Here is a 17301-nt window from a genome sequence, read left to right as displayed (position 1 = left end):
TACTATGTAGTCCGACATGTTACTAGGTCGTCCGACATGTTACTAGGTAGAAGTTTATCGCAGAATCCAGGACAAAAATTCTCCTTTTTGTAAACAGTCTATATTTCATCCATATTTATAAATATAACCTATCCATATTTTAATCTCTATTTTATTTACGTATGCTAGTGGCTGTTATGGCCATTGGGTGAAGCAGCATTTTTAGAGGGTAACAGTTGCATATTGTTGCAGTTGCAACATGCAGCAGTCAAGGGCTAAAATTGATTGGCTTTGAACTCAGTCAGTTAGGAGTTAGTCCAGTGTTGCGTACAAGATGTCAGCAACCACAAGACACAGATAGTGGGTTTACTGTAAGACGTGCATACGGTCTTTAAACAAAGTCGTTTAAAGGTCGTAACTAAGTACTGTATACTATGTACTGTATACTTGGTAGTGTATACTTGGTAGTGTCTACTCACCTGCACCCATGTCTGCTGTCTCTAAAGCTGGCTGTTGAATTGAAGATGCATTTGATTTAAATAAGTGTGAAACATAGCAAAGATGTATTTCAAAACACTGCAGATCTAATGCACTTTTTGGAAGCAAACATGCACACACAGACAGACAGACAGACAGACAGACAGACAGACAGACAGACAGACAGACAGACAGACAGACAGACAGACAGACAGACAGACAGACAGACAGACAGACAGACAGACAGACAGACAGACAGACAGAGTTAAGCAAAGGGTTAGACTTAACGGATGTGGATGCCTCAGATAAGATGCAGTGCTCTGCTCAGCGCGGCAGCATTACGGAGTAGGCAGAAGTTGGTAAATGAAATGCCACATTGATCAGACAGCGCTGCCAACTCCAATGACATCAAAAGGGAAGTTGTTGCCACCACTCCTCATATAAAGTGTCACGAAACAAACTTTCAAGGAGCTTATTAGATCTTTTAACAAGGTAAGTGCTGAGGTTCCCTCCAATGGCACATTTGACATGCAAAGGTGGGCCATCAAGGTCCAAAAAAACACTTTTATCTTTCAACAATGAGAGAGAGAGGAGCTCACTCCCACATGTTCTGTGATGTCTCTCTCTCTCGCTCTCTCTCTCCCACCCACCGCCGATTAAGGCAGCCCCCCGCCCCTCTCTGATTCAGAGGGGTTGGGTTAAATGCGGAAGACACATTTCAGTTGAAGGCATTCAGTTGTACAACTGACTAGGTATCCCCCTTTCCCTTTCCACCCTCTCTATTTCCCCTCTCTCTCCCCTCTCTCCCCTCTTCACCCATACCATCTCTCCCCTCTCCCCCTTCTCCATCGCTCCCCTCTTCCCTCTTCTCCATCTCTCCCCTCTTTCCCATCTCTCCCCTCTTCCCCATCCCATCCCATCTCTCCCCTCTTCACCCATCCCATCTCTCCCCTCTTCCCCATCTCTCCCCTCTCCCCCTTCTCCATCACTCCCCTCTCCCCCTTCTCCATCTCTTCCTTCTTCCCCATCTTATCTCCCCCATCTCCCCTCTCCCACATCTACATCTCTCCCCCTTCTCCATCTCTCCCCCTCCCCCCTTCTCCATCTCTTCCCTCTTCCCCCGTCTCTCCCCATCCCTTTCTCCATCTCTCCCCTCTTCTCCCCTCTCCCCCTTCTCCATCTCTCCCCTTATCACCACCATCTCTCCTCCATCTCCATCTCTCCCCTCTTCCCCCTTATCTCCCTTCTCCCCCTTCTCCATCCCTTCCCCCTTATCTCCCCTCTCCCCCCTTCTCCATCTCTCCCCTCTTCTCCCCTCTCCCCCTTCTCCATCTCTCCCCTTATCACCACCATCTCTCCTCCATCTCCATCTCTCCCCTCTCCCCCGTTCTCCCTCCGCCACATAACCTCTACCGTTGTGGCTCTAATGGCGTCTCCTTACTTACGGATCTCACATCCTCTTATCTCTGCAGACATACTTCAACGATAATATCCTCACCCTGATCCGGACGCTGGTGACTGGGGGAGCCACCCCAGAGCTAGAGGCTCTACTGGCTGAGGAGAACGCCCTGCAAGGGGGCTACAGCACGCCACAGACACTGGCCAACCGAGACAGGTGTCGTGTTGCCCAACTGGCCCTGTACGATGGGCCCTTTGCCGACTTGGGGGTAAGTGAATGTTTAAATGGAGCTGACAGGTTTTGGCACTCGACAGCAGAACCCATCCCGCCTGCTTGGCTCCTTGCGGCACTTAATACAAAGTGAAGAACATAGAACACGCAAAGGCTGCTTTGCTTAGGTGGAGGAAGGAGGGTTCTGGAGTGTGTGTGTTAGAGTGGGTGATATGGAGAAAAAATCCATATTGCGATAAATTGACAATGTTTTTGCTATAATGATAAATCAGAGATAAATAATAATACATTATTTTGGGGGGAGGTGCTAGAGCTGGGCGATATGGACAAAAAGTAATATCGCGATAAATGTAACTGTTTTGCTCGATAACAACAAATACAACAATAATTGATTTTATTCTATGGGCAGTTGCTTTACAAGCAGCAGGGCTCTAGAATCGTTTTTTTTTTCCAGTGCCAAATAAGACAGCTGAGATGGTAGCCTATGATTCAAAAAGTCAGCTATCTAACATATCCAGGAAATGCATGATTGATATTTTGATGTTCAACCTCCAGAATGATCAGATTTCATTTTGTCTCTTCAGAGAATTTCCCGACATCTTTATGCTTATTGGCCTATAGGCTATATTATACACCACCCGAGGAAGTGGGAACTCAAAACCCTTAGCTAGATTGATTAGGCTAATTGATTAATCTGTCAGTAAATGTAGCAAATGTCCTACAAAGACTTTCCAGCGCTCGGCCTAGGATACTTGATGTAGGCCTATTCACTGCAAATGACGCTCCGCCCCGCGATGCAACAAAACCTTACTACACTAAAGCCTACTCCCGTTGTAAAGTGGTGCCATGAACTCAATATGAAGAGGTGAGAAATACATGATATGACTGTGCTCTCTGTAACTAGAACAACAGTAGTTTCTTTGAAAACTGTACTTTTCCTGCAATAGGATTTTGAGCAACGACCATATGCTTGTCAGAACGCATTTCTCCCTCCTCCATGCACACAGTGGGGAGAGGGAGTGAGAGTCAGCTGTCGACAGCGAAACGGTGACAGGCATATACTTTCAGAGCAGGAATCAACATAATGCATAGGCCGTTACTGTTGACCAAATAATGGTTCTAGAACAATCTACAGGAATGTTGTGTAGCCAAATCACCTAAAATTACTGACATAAGCAAAATGCTTCGGTGAGAGGAAGGCGGTGTTGGTAATTTTCGGTTTATCGTCCCAGCATTACTGTGTGTGTGTTCTGGGATGAAGAATGTCTCTTTCATTTTGTTTTTAAATAGTTCATCTGCATCGGATTTTGAAGTAACGGCGTGTCACAAAGTAAAAAGATTTTGTCTTTTCCTGTATGATTTGAAGGATATTTTTACACTGTATATTGTTATGGCTTCCATTTCTGGCCAAGATTTATTAGGCACTAGAAATCTCCCCGAACATACAGCAGAATGTACCCAGGGCACTGCAGTTTGACATTTTCAAAAACTTTGATTATTTTGTCATTTAGGCAAATGATTGCACTTTATAAGCCAACACAGCCTGATGTTGTTTTTGATTTGCCATTTGTTGTTTTCCAGGATGGTGGTTGCTATGGAGATTTGTTCTGTAAAGCATTGAAGACATACAACATGTTGTGCTTCGGAATCTACAGATTGAGAGACGCTCACCTTGCCACACCTAGCCAGTGTACCAAACGGTGAGACACTTACATTCCATCCCTCTCACATGTCAAGGTGTAACAACATCAACTGTTTTCCATTAGAATATTAGCAGTTATGTGATTATATTATACTGTTTATCGTAGACACTTATGTGATTAGATAACTCTACAAACTAGATGCATTTCGACTTCAGGCCTCTAACACAGAAACATTTTTATTTGAAATAAATCTGCTTTGAAATCTTATAACTGATTAGTTTTCAACCACGCCCTATTAACTTTCTGTCATGTATTTGTTTTTAATAAACTGAGTGGTTCGAGCCCTGAATGCTGATTGACTGTATGACAAAACAGTTTTTTTTACTGCTCTAATTACGTTGGTAACCAGTTTATAATAGCAATAAGGCACCTCAGGGGTTTGTGGTATATGGCCAATGTACAGTACATTCAGAAAGTATTCAGACCCAGGATTGTGTCGAGGCACAGATCTGGAGAAGGGTACCAAAAAATGTCTGCAGCATTGAAGGTCCCCAAGAACACAGTGGCCTCCATCATTCTTAAATGGAAGAAGTTTGGAACCACCAAGACTCTTCCTAGAGCTGGCCGCCTGGACAAATCGGGGGAGAAGGGCCTTGGTCAAGGAGGTGACAAGGACCCGATGGTCACTCTGACAGAGTTCTAGATTTCCTCTGTGGAGATGGGAGAACCTTCCAGAAGGACAACCATCTCTGCAGCACTCCACCAATCAGGCCTTTATGGTAGAGTGGCCAGACGGAAGCCACTCCTCAGTAAAAGGCACAGCCAGAGCCTGGACTTGAACCCGATCGAACATCTCTGGAGAGACCTGAAAATAGCTGTGCAGCAACGCTCCCCATCCAACCTGAAAAAGCTTGAGAGGATCTCCAGAGAGAATGGGAGAAACCCCACAAAAACAGGTGTGCCGAGCTTGTAACATCATTTTCACGACTGTCTAGGACCAGTGGAGATGTGGAATCAGGAGCAGGAGACAGAGGGCCGGAGCAACTGTGTTTTAATAATAATAGTAACACCCAATAGCCGTAGGGCACCAGGCGCGTGGCGAAGTCTGCCAGGGGAAAAACACCTTCCCAAAATAAGCGCACTGGAAAAAAAAGCGCACGGGGCGCAGCCCGGCAATAATAATAGACAATAACAATTTACAATCACAACTGTCCTGAGTGGACAATAAACAATCCCGCACGAGAACCCCAACTGAAAATACACACTAAATAACCCCCCACTAATGACAAACACAAAACAGGTGCGAGATAGACAGACAAAACCAAAAGACACAGAAACAACGATCGGTGGCAGCTAATAGGCCGGCGACGACGACCGCCGAGCGCCGCCCGACCGAGGAGGGGCGCCACCTTCGTTAGATACTGTGACAATCATACCCAAGAAGACTCGAGGCTGTAATCGCTAAATATGCAAAAATGTTTAAAAAAATGTTTTTTTCTTTGTCATTATGAGGTATTGTGTGTAGATTGATGAGGAAAAAGATCGATTTAATCAGTTTTCAAATAAGGCTGTAACGTAACAAAATGTGGAAAAAGTCAAGGTATCTGAATACTTTCTGAATGCACTGTACCATGGCCAAGGGCTGTATTCAGGCACTCTGCATTACGTTGAGCCTAAGAACAGGCCTTAGCCGTGGTATATTGGCCATATACACCCCCCCGGCCTTATTGCTTAATTATACACGGACTAATCAGTATTGTTCTGTTTTCTACCAACTCCTATCCTTTCCTTTCTTCAGGTATGTGATCACCAACCCTCCGTATGAGTTTGAGTTGGTCCCCACAGACCTGATCTTCTGTCTGATGCAGTTTGACCACAACGCGGGCCAGTCTCGGACCAGCCTTTCCCACAGCTCCCACTCCTCCCATTCCTCCAGCAAAAAGAGCTCGTCTGTCCACTCCATCCCCACCACCAACCGGCAGAACCGCAGCAGCAAGGCTCGGGAGGCTGGCCACAAACAGAAGTAGGTGGAGGAGATGTGTGTGTGTGTGTGTGTGTGTGTGTGTGTGTGTGTGTGTGTGTGTGTGTGTGTGTGTGTGTGTGTGTGTGTGTGTGTGTGTGTGTGTGTGTGTGTGTGTGTGTGTGTGTGTGTGTGTGTGTGTGTGGTCTGTGTGTGTTGTCTGTGTAGTGTGTGTTGTGTGTGTTTCCAATCTAAGTTTCCTGTGCGTGTTGTGTCCCCAATCTAAGTTTCCTGTGCGTGTTGTGTCTTTGTAGAGTTGTGGCCAAAAGGAGAGTGTGTGTGTCACTGTTTGGGTCAGTTATCTCTGTCTGTATGTTTATTGGGGTTTGGGTTTTGTTTCTGAGATTTTGTGGTCAATGTCTATGTCATGTTTGTGCAATGTTTGCTCCATGACCATCAGCATGTGGTCCTTGCTCTGACATCTCTGCCTGCCTCCATAGCTACTGTACCATGATCTAATCAATGGAACTAAGGGGAAACTTTGATGTGCATTGTTTTCACTGACAAACTGTCTTAAAAATTTCCTTCGACCTCTTTGAACCTGTATTTAAGCATTATTTTAAGAACGCAAAATATCACCGAAAGAAGATAAGGAACATAGGTCTTTCTATAACAATCATATGTTGTCTTTGTACCAGGCCGGTGACGGGCATGGCAGGCATTTTGTCTCGATAAGACACAGTACAGTGCATTCAGAAAGTTTTCAGAGCCCTTCACTTTTTCGTTACGTTACAGCCTTATTCTAAAACTGATTAAATTTGTTTTTTCCTCTCATCAATCTACACACAATACCCCATAATGACAAACCAAAAACTGGTTGTTTAGACATTTTTGCTAATAAAAAAAAAATACAAAACTGAAATATTACATTTACATAAGTATTCAGACCCTTTACTCAGTACTTTGTTGAAGCACCTTTGGCAGTGATTACAGCCTCGAGTCTTCTTGGGTATGACGATACAAGCTTGGTACACCTGTATTTGGGGAGTTTCTCCCATTATTCTCTGCAGATCCTGTCAAATTCTGTCAGGTTGGATGGGGAGTGTTGCTGCACAGCTATTTTCAGGTCTCTCCAGAGATGTTCGATCAGGTTCAGTCGGGGCTCTGGCTGGGCCACTCAAGGACATTCAGAGACTTGTCCTGAAGCATTTTACATTTTAGTCATTTAGCAGACGCTCTTATCCAGATCAACTTACAGTAGTGAATGCATACATTTCATACATTTTTTTTCTTCTTTTTTTTTCTCCGTACTCCGTACTGGCCCCCCGTGGGAATCGAACCCACAACCCTGGCGTTGCAAACACCATGCTCTACCAACAGCCACACGGGACTCCTGCGTTGTCTTGGCTGTGTGCTTAGGGTCATTGTCCTGTTGGAAGGTGAACATTCGCCCCAGTCTGAGGTCCTGAGTGCTTTGGAGCAGGTTTTCATCAAGGATCTCGCTGTACTTTACTCCATTAATCTTTCCCTCGATCCTGACTAGTCTCCCAGTTTCTGCCGCTGAAAACCATCCCCACAGCATGATGCTGCCACCACCGTGCTTCACCATAGGGATCGTATTGGCCAGGTGATGAGCGTAACGCTTGTCATTCAGGAAAAGAGTTCAATCTTGGTTTCATCAGACCAGAGAATCTTGTTTTTGATGGTCTGAGAGTCCTTTAGGTGCCTTTTGGCAAACTCCAAGTGAGCTGTCATGTGCCTTTTACTGAGGAGTGGCTTCCATCTGGCCAGGAAGAGTCTTGGTTGTTCCAAACTTCTTCCTTTTAAGAATGATGGAGGCCACTGTGTTCTTGGACCAATGCTCAGACATTATTTGGTATCCTTCCCCATATCTGTGCCTCGACACAATCCTGTCTTTGAGCTCTACGGACAATTCCTTCGACCTCATGGTTTGGTTTTTGCTCTGACGTCCATTGCCAACTGTGAGACCTTATATAGACAGGTGTGTGCTTTTCCAAATCATGTCCAATCAATTGAATTTACCACAGGTGGACTCCAATCAAGTTATAGAAACACCTCAAGGATGATCAATGGAAACAGGATGCACCTGAGCTCAGTTTCAAGTCTCATAGCAAAGGGTCTGAATACTTATATAAATAAGGCATTTCTGTTGTTAATATTTGATACATTTGCAAAAAATGATAAAAACCTGTTTTCGCTTTGTCATTATGGGGTATTATGTGTAGATTGAGGATTTGATTTGATCCACTTTAGAATAAGGCTGTTAACATAACAAAATGTGGAAAAGTGAAGAGGTCTGAATACTTTCTGAATGCACTGTGCAGTGTGTTTTTACTTTGACTCATATTGGTATAGCCTGCTTATTTGTTAGTATACGTACCAACAGCATGCCGTGGTTATGGATTGAATGTAACATGATTTACATAGACTAAACCTTTTACCCAACATGACCACATTTTGACCAGAGAAGCTGATGTTCCAGATGATTGTCCATGAATGATAAACGTCATTAAACCATCTGTGTTGACATCTTTCTGGTTATTGTGTCTGTTCTGAGACATGGCATGTCCATGGTCCTAGTTCTCCATCTCAAATGCTTATTTTTAGTTCTGTTTTCAATTTTGATGTGTTTTGCATAATATAATATATAATAAGGAAGTAATAATTGTAAAATGACCCAGAGAATTTGATGTTGATGGTAAGAAAAGACATCATGCTGCTAAGTACTCCCTAAACAGTGATAGATCATTTATCAATGTCCATTCTTAAGCTTAAAGACAACAGATCAATTGAAATGTCTTAGTGTCATTTTAAATGTCCCTTAGCATTTGCCTTCAATGCTTTTCAAACATGGTGTCATCGGGAGGTGAAGTGTAGGTGTTCAGTATCTAGAAACATAAACAGGGCCAAGGGAACATCTGACAACTAGGGTTAGGGTCAATTTAGGAAGTAAACTGAAATAGCATTTTACATTTTGGCAGTGAGGCCTTGATTCCATTAGAAAATAGTCATAGTTGTCAGTGTTTACATACTGTAGAGTGCAGCAAGAGATCCAGTCAGGTCAGTGATTGTGTTTGAGACGTGTTATTTGCCTTGTATAGACTGTAATACCTCACTTACTTAGATGACCTACTTCTCTTTCTGAAGTGCAACAAGGATGAATAGAATGAGCCAAGGTATGCAAGTTAACAATTCTGCATGTCCTACTATTATAATAGCAACCTTTATGTGGGGTTCTAATCATAACTTTGTCCCAGTGGCAATTGATATGACAAGGGGAGGTTTTATAGTCTTTCTGTTATTTTCCTGTAAGGATAAGTCATCATGCCTCAGTTTAAGTTTTGCTTTTGGACAAATGGAAAGTAAAATGGCTGCCGCTGCCTCTGGCCTCTCCCTGTCATGCCCAGGACCATCTCTGCATTGGCTCTTCCTGCCTTTCTGTTTTACCTCCTTCACATCCTAATTCACCTGATTATGCTTTTTCTTTGTTTTCTTCTGACAGAGCCTCTATTTTGTATAATTTACATATTATTTATCATGTTTTTTGGTTTGCTTTATTTCAACTTGAGACAAATTGCATTGTGTGAGGTTTGTGTGTTTGCACATGTTCTTTCCTATTGAATGTGATCAGATGTTGTCCAAGTGATAGAAATAGGTTGTAATCCGTATTCCGTATAACTCTATCAACTGGAGCCACAGAGAGGCAAGGTGTTGCCTATCACACACTATATAATACAAACATGAACTGTAGACATTTGATTACCTAAAGATCATACCTCTCGTAGAGTAGGCTTGAAACCTCCTCAAATTGGCATGTTTCAAACTCATAACTCTGTGGTGGTTTCAGGCGATAGACATCTTGCTTCACCTCAGGCATAGTTTCAAAACATCAAACACTTGTGCTGTAACACACTTGCCTGAGCACTAAGTTGACTGAAACACACACACACTTACATTGACACAGACCCACATGCACACACTCCAAAGTTGAAATAACTTTACCTGGAAGGAAATGAAGTACTTGAAACCTATGATCCCTCATGCTATATAAGGCAGCTACTTAAACTGAGACAGGAATATATGACATGACACCGTGTGGATTATTCAACACTAACACTTTGTTTCTGCCCCATCCCTCCGCAGAAAGGAAATGGTTTACAGATGAACCAGAAAATGCCTACCCACGGAACATTCAGATCAAGCCCATGAGCACTCACATGGCCAACCAAGTCAACCAATACAAATCCACTAGCAGTCTGATACCACCAATCAGAGAAGTTGAAGATGAATGCTGAAAACCAGGCCCCCTTGATGACTCGTGAGAATTCTGGACGCTCTTACGAAAGGAGATAAGAGATGGCGAACAGGGGGGATGATGATGATGATTAATTGTTCCCCACTCATTCTACAGATCAAGGGTTTGACATAAACACAACAACTGGAAGGGGCCTCCTATGTGTATACCTGTAATGTTACTTCCATGCTCTTCATGTTTCATTTATCAATCTTCCATAGAGATGTACATAATGACAATCTAATGAGGATTGTACACTCCCTCCCCCTTAGCACTTTTTGAAATTATTTGAAGAGTTGAAGAGAGAAGATTAAGTACTTCCTGTAATTATTTGCAATAGTTCATCACCTCTTCGTGTGACCAGACTCCATGGCTACTGTAGTTTGAGGTTACTATTTGTTGTTGGAGGATGAGGGTCACGGCAGTTCGCTCATCGTTCATCACATCTCCCAAAGACGCCATTGGGGCTGACCACTCATACACCGTGTCTGTTTCGGTTCTATTTGCACTAAAAATGATCACGTTATTTTGCAACACGACGACGGGAAACATTGACATCTCCCCAAAACAACACCCATCACAAAAATGTCAACTCTTTGGTTGTCGATTCGTTGAACGAGAGAAAGGCTGCTTGTCATTTGAAGAGGTGTACAGCTGTACTGTGTACAGATCCATTACATCACTGCTTAGGGTATGCTACTGTATGTCAACATGATGTTGAGTAATCCTCTGAATGAATGCATTCGAGTCCTGTAGAATGAGATCATCTTGTAAATCAGTTGTTTTGAGACTCAGAGTAGTGTAAGAGATAGTTCTGGGTTAAGCTGGTTGACCGTATATAGCTACACTGTACCTACACCTGTTCTGGTGATATCACAATGGCTATGAATCATAATGATGTTTTTGACCGTGTTTCAAGCTCCTATCATCGCATGGTGCCTGAGCCCTTTTATAACAATACAGCGCAGATGATCAACTTAACCTGAAAACATGAAAGGGACGAAGGACAACCTTGTCCTATCCCTTATGTTTAAACATGAAAAGGGTGAATGAACAACTTTGTCTTGTCCCTTGTGAACACGTTAATTGAGTGAAAGGACAGCCTTGTACACATCTTGCATATGGCATGTGTGTACTGTACGTGGCAGCAAATGTGTCCCCTCAATAAAAACATTGGTGGTACATCTGAGTTAAATGCACAAATTAGTGTCGTCATCTCTCCATCAGTGTGTCTGCGATGGTGGTTCAGCCTCTGAGGGAGCAGGATGTGGGATCAAGGCTTCAAACATGAAAGACGTACAGGAACTAGCTCTGTCTGGGGGTTTCCGATCAACTAATGAACTAAGCAAACACGTTTCTATGCTCACCATCATACCCAGTCACATCACCGATAATACACCATCTATGATTGAGCTGATTAAATGTGAACAAACATTAGCTGTGTGCCCTAAAAATGTGAAGGAAGCATTTAAGCCCAAACCTATTTAAGAACAAAAGAAAAAGCATATCATTTCAATATTTTTTTGTCTGTTGAGAAATTTGGAGAAACAATGCCACATATTGCGTAAAATGGGCATCAGTGGGTCCTCCTTTGACCAGAGCCACCACTGCCTGGCACAGGGTTGGTAACAGAGGCAGCAAAGAGCTTGGATGTTCTCCGCTGCCAATCCTGATGTCATCATGACACCTCTAAACACTATGTTGGTAAACATTAAGGGAAAAGCTCAATCATAGTTTTGCCACTGATGACGATGAAGAACGCTGGAGAATACTGCCTGTGTTTTTCATGTCATTCTGGTCAAGGCGCAAGACAGTGCGTGTTAAAAATTGACCGTTTCTATTTTGTTTTTCATCCAGAGCAGCCCAGACAGAGCTGCAGCCTTGGGGAGGAGAGGGTATGGTGTCACAGATGAACCAACTAAAAACTTCACCTGCATACTTTATACATACAAATAGGATTATTTTATATTCATATGAGCATAATCATGTTGTACTTATTTTTACACATGACGTAGTGAGAAACACTTTGTGAAAGCAATCCATTATTATTATTATTAGGCCTATAATTACATCAGATCATTTTATTTCTAAATTAATCACTGTATTTAACATAATCATACCAAAATGATTCATAACAATTCTGATATGCTTATAATTACAAATGCATTAATGAGGAAGAGTAGAAGTCCCCTCTCTTATCCCTGATAAAGTATAGTGATTAAGGGCACTATTCAATCCATATCGCAGAAGTTCAACATTACAGTTTGATTGAAATTTAAAGGCAATGTTTCCGCTTTAGCAGAGACTGCATTCACAATAAACGCTGCATATGTCCAGTGGTGGAAAAAGGACCTAATTGTCATACTTGAGTGAAAGTAAAGATACCTTAATAGAAAATTACTCAAGTAAAAGTGAGTCACCCAGTGAAATACTACTTGAGTAAAAGTCTAAAAGTATTTGGTTTTAAATATATATATTTGAAAGTATAAATAATTTCAAATTCCTTAAATTAAGCAAACCAGGCAGCATTGTCTTGTTTTTTATTTATTTATGGATAGCCAGGGACACACTCCAACACTGTGTTTAGTGAGTCCGCCAAATCAGAGGCATGACCAGGGATGTTCTCTTGATAAGTGTGTGAATTGTTGTCAAAAATATTAATAGTAAAGTACAGATACCCCAAAAAACGACTTAAATTGTACTTCAAAGTACTTTTCCTTAAGTACTTTACACCACTGCATATGTCGGCTCAATCGGAAAATACATTTACATTTCTATCGCACAATCTGTAACGCTTCAGTGATACAGATTGACTAGAGTCCTAAAAGTCAATATTGTATAACAGATAACATAAATCTAATGAGAGCCCTAAGTCAATATTGTAGAAGAGATAACATAAATCTTGTGAGAGCCCTAAGTCAATATTGTATAAGAGATAACATAAATCTAATGAGAGCCCTAAGTCAATATTGTATAGGAGATAACATAAATCTAACTCTGAGCTTCTGTCTCAACTGTTGAGTGCTCCTCAAAACGTAAATGGGCTTAGTTGAAGGATCTCTGTAGCTGTATTGATAAACTTTATTGTACTGCTCATTTTCATCTGCAGGCAAATACGAATATTGTTGTCTGAGACAAACAGAAATGTGACGTAAACAATCACAAACAAACTTGAGTTTCAATGGGTGTAAATAATACCCAGACAGTGAGCCAATCGGAAAGGTGCATGAAGCCCCGATCTGAGGCATTTAGCCATTCGTTCTGTTCTGAGAGTAAAACTGGGTGACCTCTACTATCAATGATTGACCTAAATTAGGTCTCTTAGTAAGGAGAGATACATTGAAGTATTGTTTTGTGGGTGTATAATGTCATTCTTCATGGACATGTGTTTCTAACTATGTGACAGATTGTTAGAACATCATCAGGTTGTTTGCATTGAACAGATAGCCATGATATTATAGACTAAGATAATGTCTTTCTAAAGACCTGTCATTCTTGACAAAAAAAGGACATATATTTGTGTCTAAATATGTTGTGTATATTCAGCCATTATATAGATTTTTCTGAAGCAAAATGTCCTGAGCTTTCTGTCTGTCTACTGGGTGTGGTGCGACTGCTCATAAACATTTTGTCCTGACGTGAACTTCTGAAGCTTTTGTGCTCACATTGTTGTCACACTTTGTAGCAAGTATAATTCTTTTCAGAAAATATGTGAGTAAAAATGTATATATAATTGGGTTGTTAATAATATACTCGCTAGCCTGAAAAACAAGGAATTCATATTTGACACTGACAATGACTTGATTCATAATACATACTATTGACGAAGGACAAAATGATTGTTTTGTCATAAATGGAAAAAAGTGTAAACTTGACTTGAGCAGGTTTAACAGGACCTGGTTATATGAACCATCACAGAGGTGCAGACATCAGCTGCTACTAGTTCAGCTTATCACAGTACAGAGAGAACATACCTCATTTGTTTTCTTGTTAAAATTGTTTCTTTATCAGAGTTTACATTCCATTTTGTCAGCTCTCGTCATTTATGTCACCATAGTAATATCCATTAATTGTTTGAAACTAATTTGTATTATTTGTTTACAGTTTTATTTTTTATTCAGAAGTACTTAAATAAATATCACTTTACTCAGAAATCAAATGGTACAAATCACAACCCAAACAGATGCATACTTACAGAATAGTCTACCAGTGTATTTCATTATATCTGAATGTTTTTTTATTTTCAATACTTGTACCCACAATTTGTGTGACTGTTTTGACTCAAACTGGAAAAGACACTGGACTGAAACCTGTTCTTACATTAAACTTTATCTCTTTTTGGCACAAATACTCCACAAATCTATGGTACTGCTGTATACCATATCATAGGTTCGTACACGTCTTTGCAATGTACGCCTCTAAAGTTAGTGTTTTGAAGTGCCATGGAAAGTGTTGTTGAACAAGCATCATTCAGTCATTCACTGACTCACTAACTCAGAATGAGTAGGGATTGAGTTAGTTCTTCTCAGAAAGGGAAGTAAATGTATGTGACTTATACTGGCATGGAGAACATCCAAGCCATCAATGCCCCCATGCCAGTATTGTGCCAGGCAGTGCTGTAGGTAAAGAGGAGGGCCCATTTCAAGACCCACTATAGCGAAAAGTGGCATTGAAAAGGAGGGAACATGGGGCAGGGACATGGGGCTCATCAACCCTCAAAGTATCATACGTCTGTGTTGGTCGTACTGTCTGTAGCTTAAGGTACCCATCTTGTTGTTAGGAGACTGCAGGGAGAGATGTTAAAACGTGTTTGTTGTGTGGTAGAAGGTCTGAATGACTGAAGGATGCACAGAGAGCACGGGCCAGGCTGTTTCATGTGCTCCGGAGTCTTTTAGTCCGCTTAAGATAGTCAGGACTATGAAACTTCACACATTACTGTTACAGTATGTTACATATTTTTGTTTATCTATTTTGTTACTGTAAAGGATGGATAAAATAACTTATTTGCTGGAAAATGTACTAGATGTAATAAAATGTATAAAACTATGGGGGGATTTAAGTCTTAACAACACATTGAAATTGCAGGAGGCAATTTTTGTTGATTTTTTTAGGAAAAAAAGAAACTTGCAGTATTTTGGGGGGTGGGCTGCCTATCAGTTCGGGTGGAATTCAGGACATTGCTCTCACACGTCACATATCTGATTCTTTGGCACACGGTCATTGCAGAAATCAGGAGTTTGACATAGCAGTCTACTTAGTTTGGATGGATACATGGAGGATTTGATGGTGCTGGGTAGATCTACCTGACTCTGTCAAATATAGTCCGCTGAGAAATATACTGTCTTGTACAAAAAGTTTGTACATAAATTGTACATGGTTTCTTTTTGTATTTTCTCAAATTAAAATGGATGTATTTGTGTTCTAAAACTGGAACGTCTCCTCTCATTTCCTTCCAGCATTAGAAAATGTGTATATTCTTTACAGTGATGCACGTTAGCGTTAGACGAAAATACACCGTAGTGACAATATACAACGGTATAGCACAATCACAAGGTGTTAATATTTAATAATGAATTATTTCACAAGGGGCAATTAAGCAAATATACAGTACATACAATAGTTAACATTAAAACAAACAACACAAAACATCTTGTTGATTAAAAGTTCTGTCCATCGCAGTCTCCCCCAGGATAGTGTCCTAAAGGAGCAGACTATCCTACACATATAATTAGAAAATATATTTTATTTATTATGTCTCTGTGATCTTACAGTTTCCTCCTGGATGCTGAATCATACACGTCAGAAAATATATTATATACAGTGATGCGTTTCCTCCTGGATGCTGAATCACACACATCTACAGATTAGAAATATATTATATTTATTGTCAGTGATCCTACGGTTTCCTCCTGGATGCTGAATCAGACATATCGACACATACACATTAGAGAATATATACAATAAGAGGAAATGGTGGTGGATGACATCTATTACATGGATCCTGTCTTTGACCTTGGCTCTCTGGAGCGATAGAGGAGAGGTTGAACTCAAAATGAATGTTTTACATTTTCCTGTTAGCCACCCATCCCCTGATTCCTGCATCCGGTAGCATCACACAGGCATTAGTCTGGATTTACGTTCTGTGACGTGCTATTACCTGCTCCATCACTTACGCCTGTCAGTCAGGCGGGATCCATGGTGATGGTCAGGAATGGGCCTGAGAACACATCAGTCTCTTAGCTCCTATATCAACATAGGGATGGAAAATAAAACATAAGTTGAGGAGGTTGAATCTCTTTGACGGTAAAAGGTGTTACCATCTCTGATTTATATTACGCTTCATTACGGCTGCATTACTTAAATCACAATGTTGAGAAATATTGTGATTTAGAGATGCTAAAGAAGTGTGTGTGAGTAGGGCTGGTGCTCCTTCTCCTTGACATCTCTCAGTAGATGTGTGCAATTTCACACTCCAACGTCAAGCAGCAGAATAGATGACCCTCCTTGGCATTTGTCCTCATTTCTCTCTAAAATGTGCAAACACTATTACCCTTGGGTTATCTAAAGTGGTGTGGCGATGATTCAATGGCTTCCTGCCGCCTCTGCACTCCTTCAGCCTCACCATCACAACACAACAAGCTGCAGAAAGAAAAACAAGAGACAGAAAGCGAGATGTAGAACGAGAGAGCGGGGAGAGGGAAAGAAAGAAGATAAATGCATAGACAAAGAGAGGGGGAGAAAGAGAGTGAGGGTGAGAGACTGACAAGGAAGGAGAGGAAGAAGGAGAGAGATGGGTTGGAGATGATGTTAGTGGCTGTGTTGATTTGTAGCCTGATAAGGGTGGCACCCAGGCAGCTGGAATTGATGGCTTGTTAGTGAGGACGGGCCCCTCTGTGAGATGTTTTCAAAATGATTGATTTACAATAAAGTGGCTCCTGGGGTGTGCACGCAGGCAGAACTGATGCAGATCGATCAAGCTGAAATTGATTGATCAGCCATTTAGCTTGGCAGTGTGTACCGAATGAACCCCCCTTCCCCCTTCCCCTTCAGCACCTCTTAATAAAACAGAGAAAGGGAGAAACACTAGCTAGATACCCCTGGACCTCTCTGCTAGCAACACAACATGAACCGGGCGATATCTGAATAAGCACCATACACTAAGAGGAGCTGGTGTGTAACATCACCCCCATCTCCAGCGCCACATCGCTCTCTGCCACATGGCCTCAAACTGCACCGTTTTTTTTCTCTCTGTCGCCCGCATACTTTCAATATTTCTATAATAAGGCATTTGACCTTT

General features: G+C 41.6%; 1 protein-coding gene across 5 annotated transcripts in view; it reads left to right on the top strand.

Annotated features, from left to right (window-relative positions):
- LOC106577193 (calcium-activated potassium channel subunit alpha-1a) overlaps nucleotides 1-15437 on the top strand; it is a 390133-nt gene extending 374696 nt beyond the window's left edge. For 3 of the 5 annotated variants that reach the window (XM_082964883.1, XM_082964880.1, XM_014155071.3), the window contains 5 exons: nucleotides 1929-2123; nucleotides 3668-3786; nucleotides 5528-5752; nucleotides 8858-8886; nucleotides 9854-15437. In XM_082964883.1, coding sequence (XP_082821009.1) covers nucleotides 1929-2123; nucleotides 3668-3786; nucleotides 5528-5752; nucleotides 8858-8886; nucleotides 9854-10005 — 720 coding nt within the window. In that variant the 3' untranslated portion in view covers nucleotides 10006-15437. The remainder of the gene's footprint in view (nucleotides 1-1928; nucleotides 2124-3667; nucleotides 3787-5527; nucleotides 5753-8857; nucleotides 8887-9853) is intronic. The other 2 variants (XM_082964882.1, XM_082964881.1) reach the window with 1 other exon arrangement.
- The last annotated feature ends 1864 nt before the right edge of the window (nucleotides 15438-17301 follow it).

This window comes from Salmo salar, chromosome 18 (genome assembly GCF_965601325.2).
Source record: "Salmo salar chromosome 18, fSalSal1, whole genome shotgun sequence".
Taxonomy (NCBI): domain Eukaryota; kingdom Metazoa; phylum Chordata; class Actinopteri; order Salmoniformes; family Salmonidae; genus Salmo; species Salmo salar.
The sequence above is the reverse complement of the archived record's forward strand: the minus strand, read 5'-3'. Positions and strand labels throughout refer to the sequence as shown.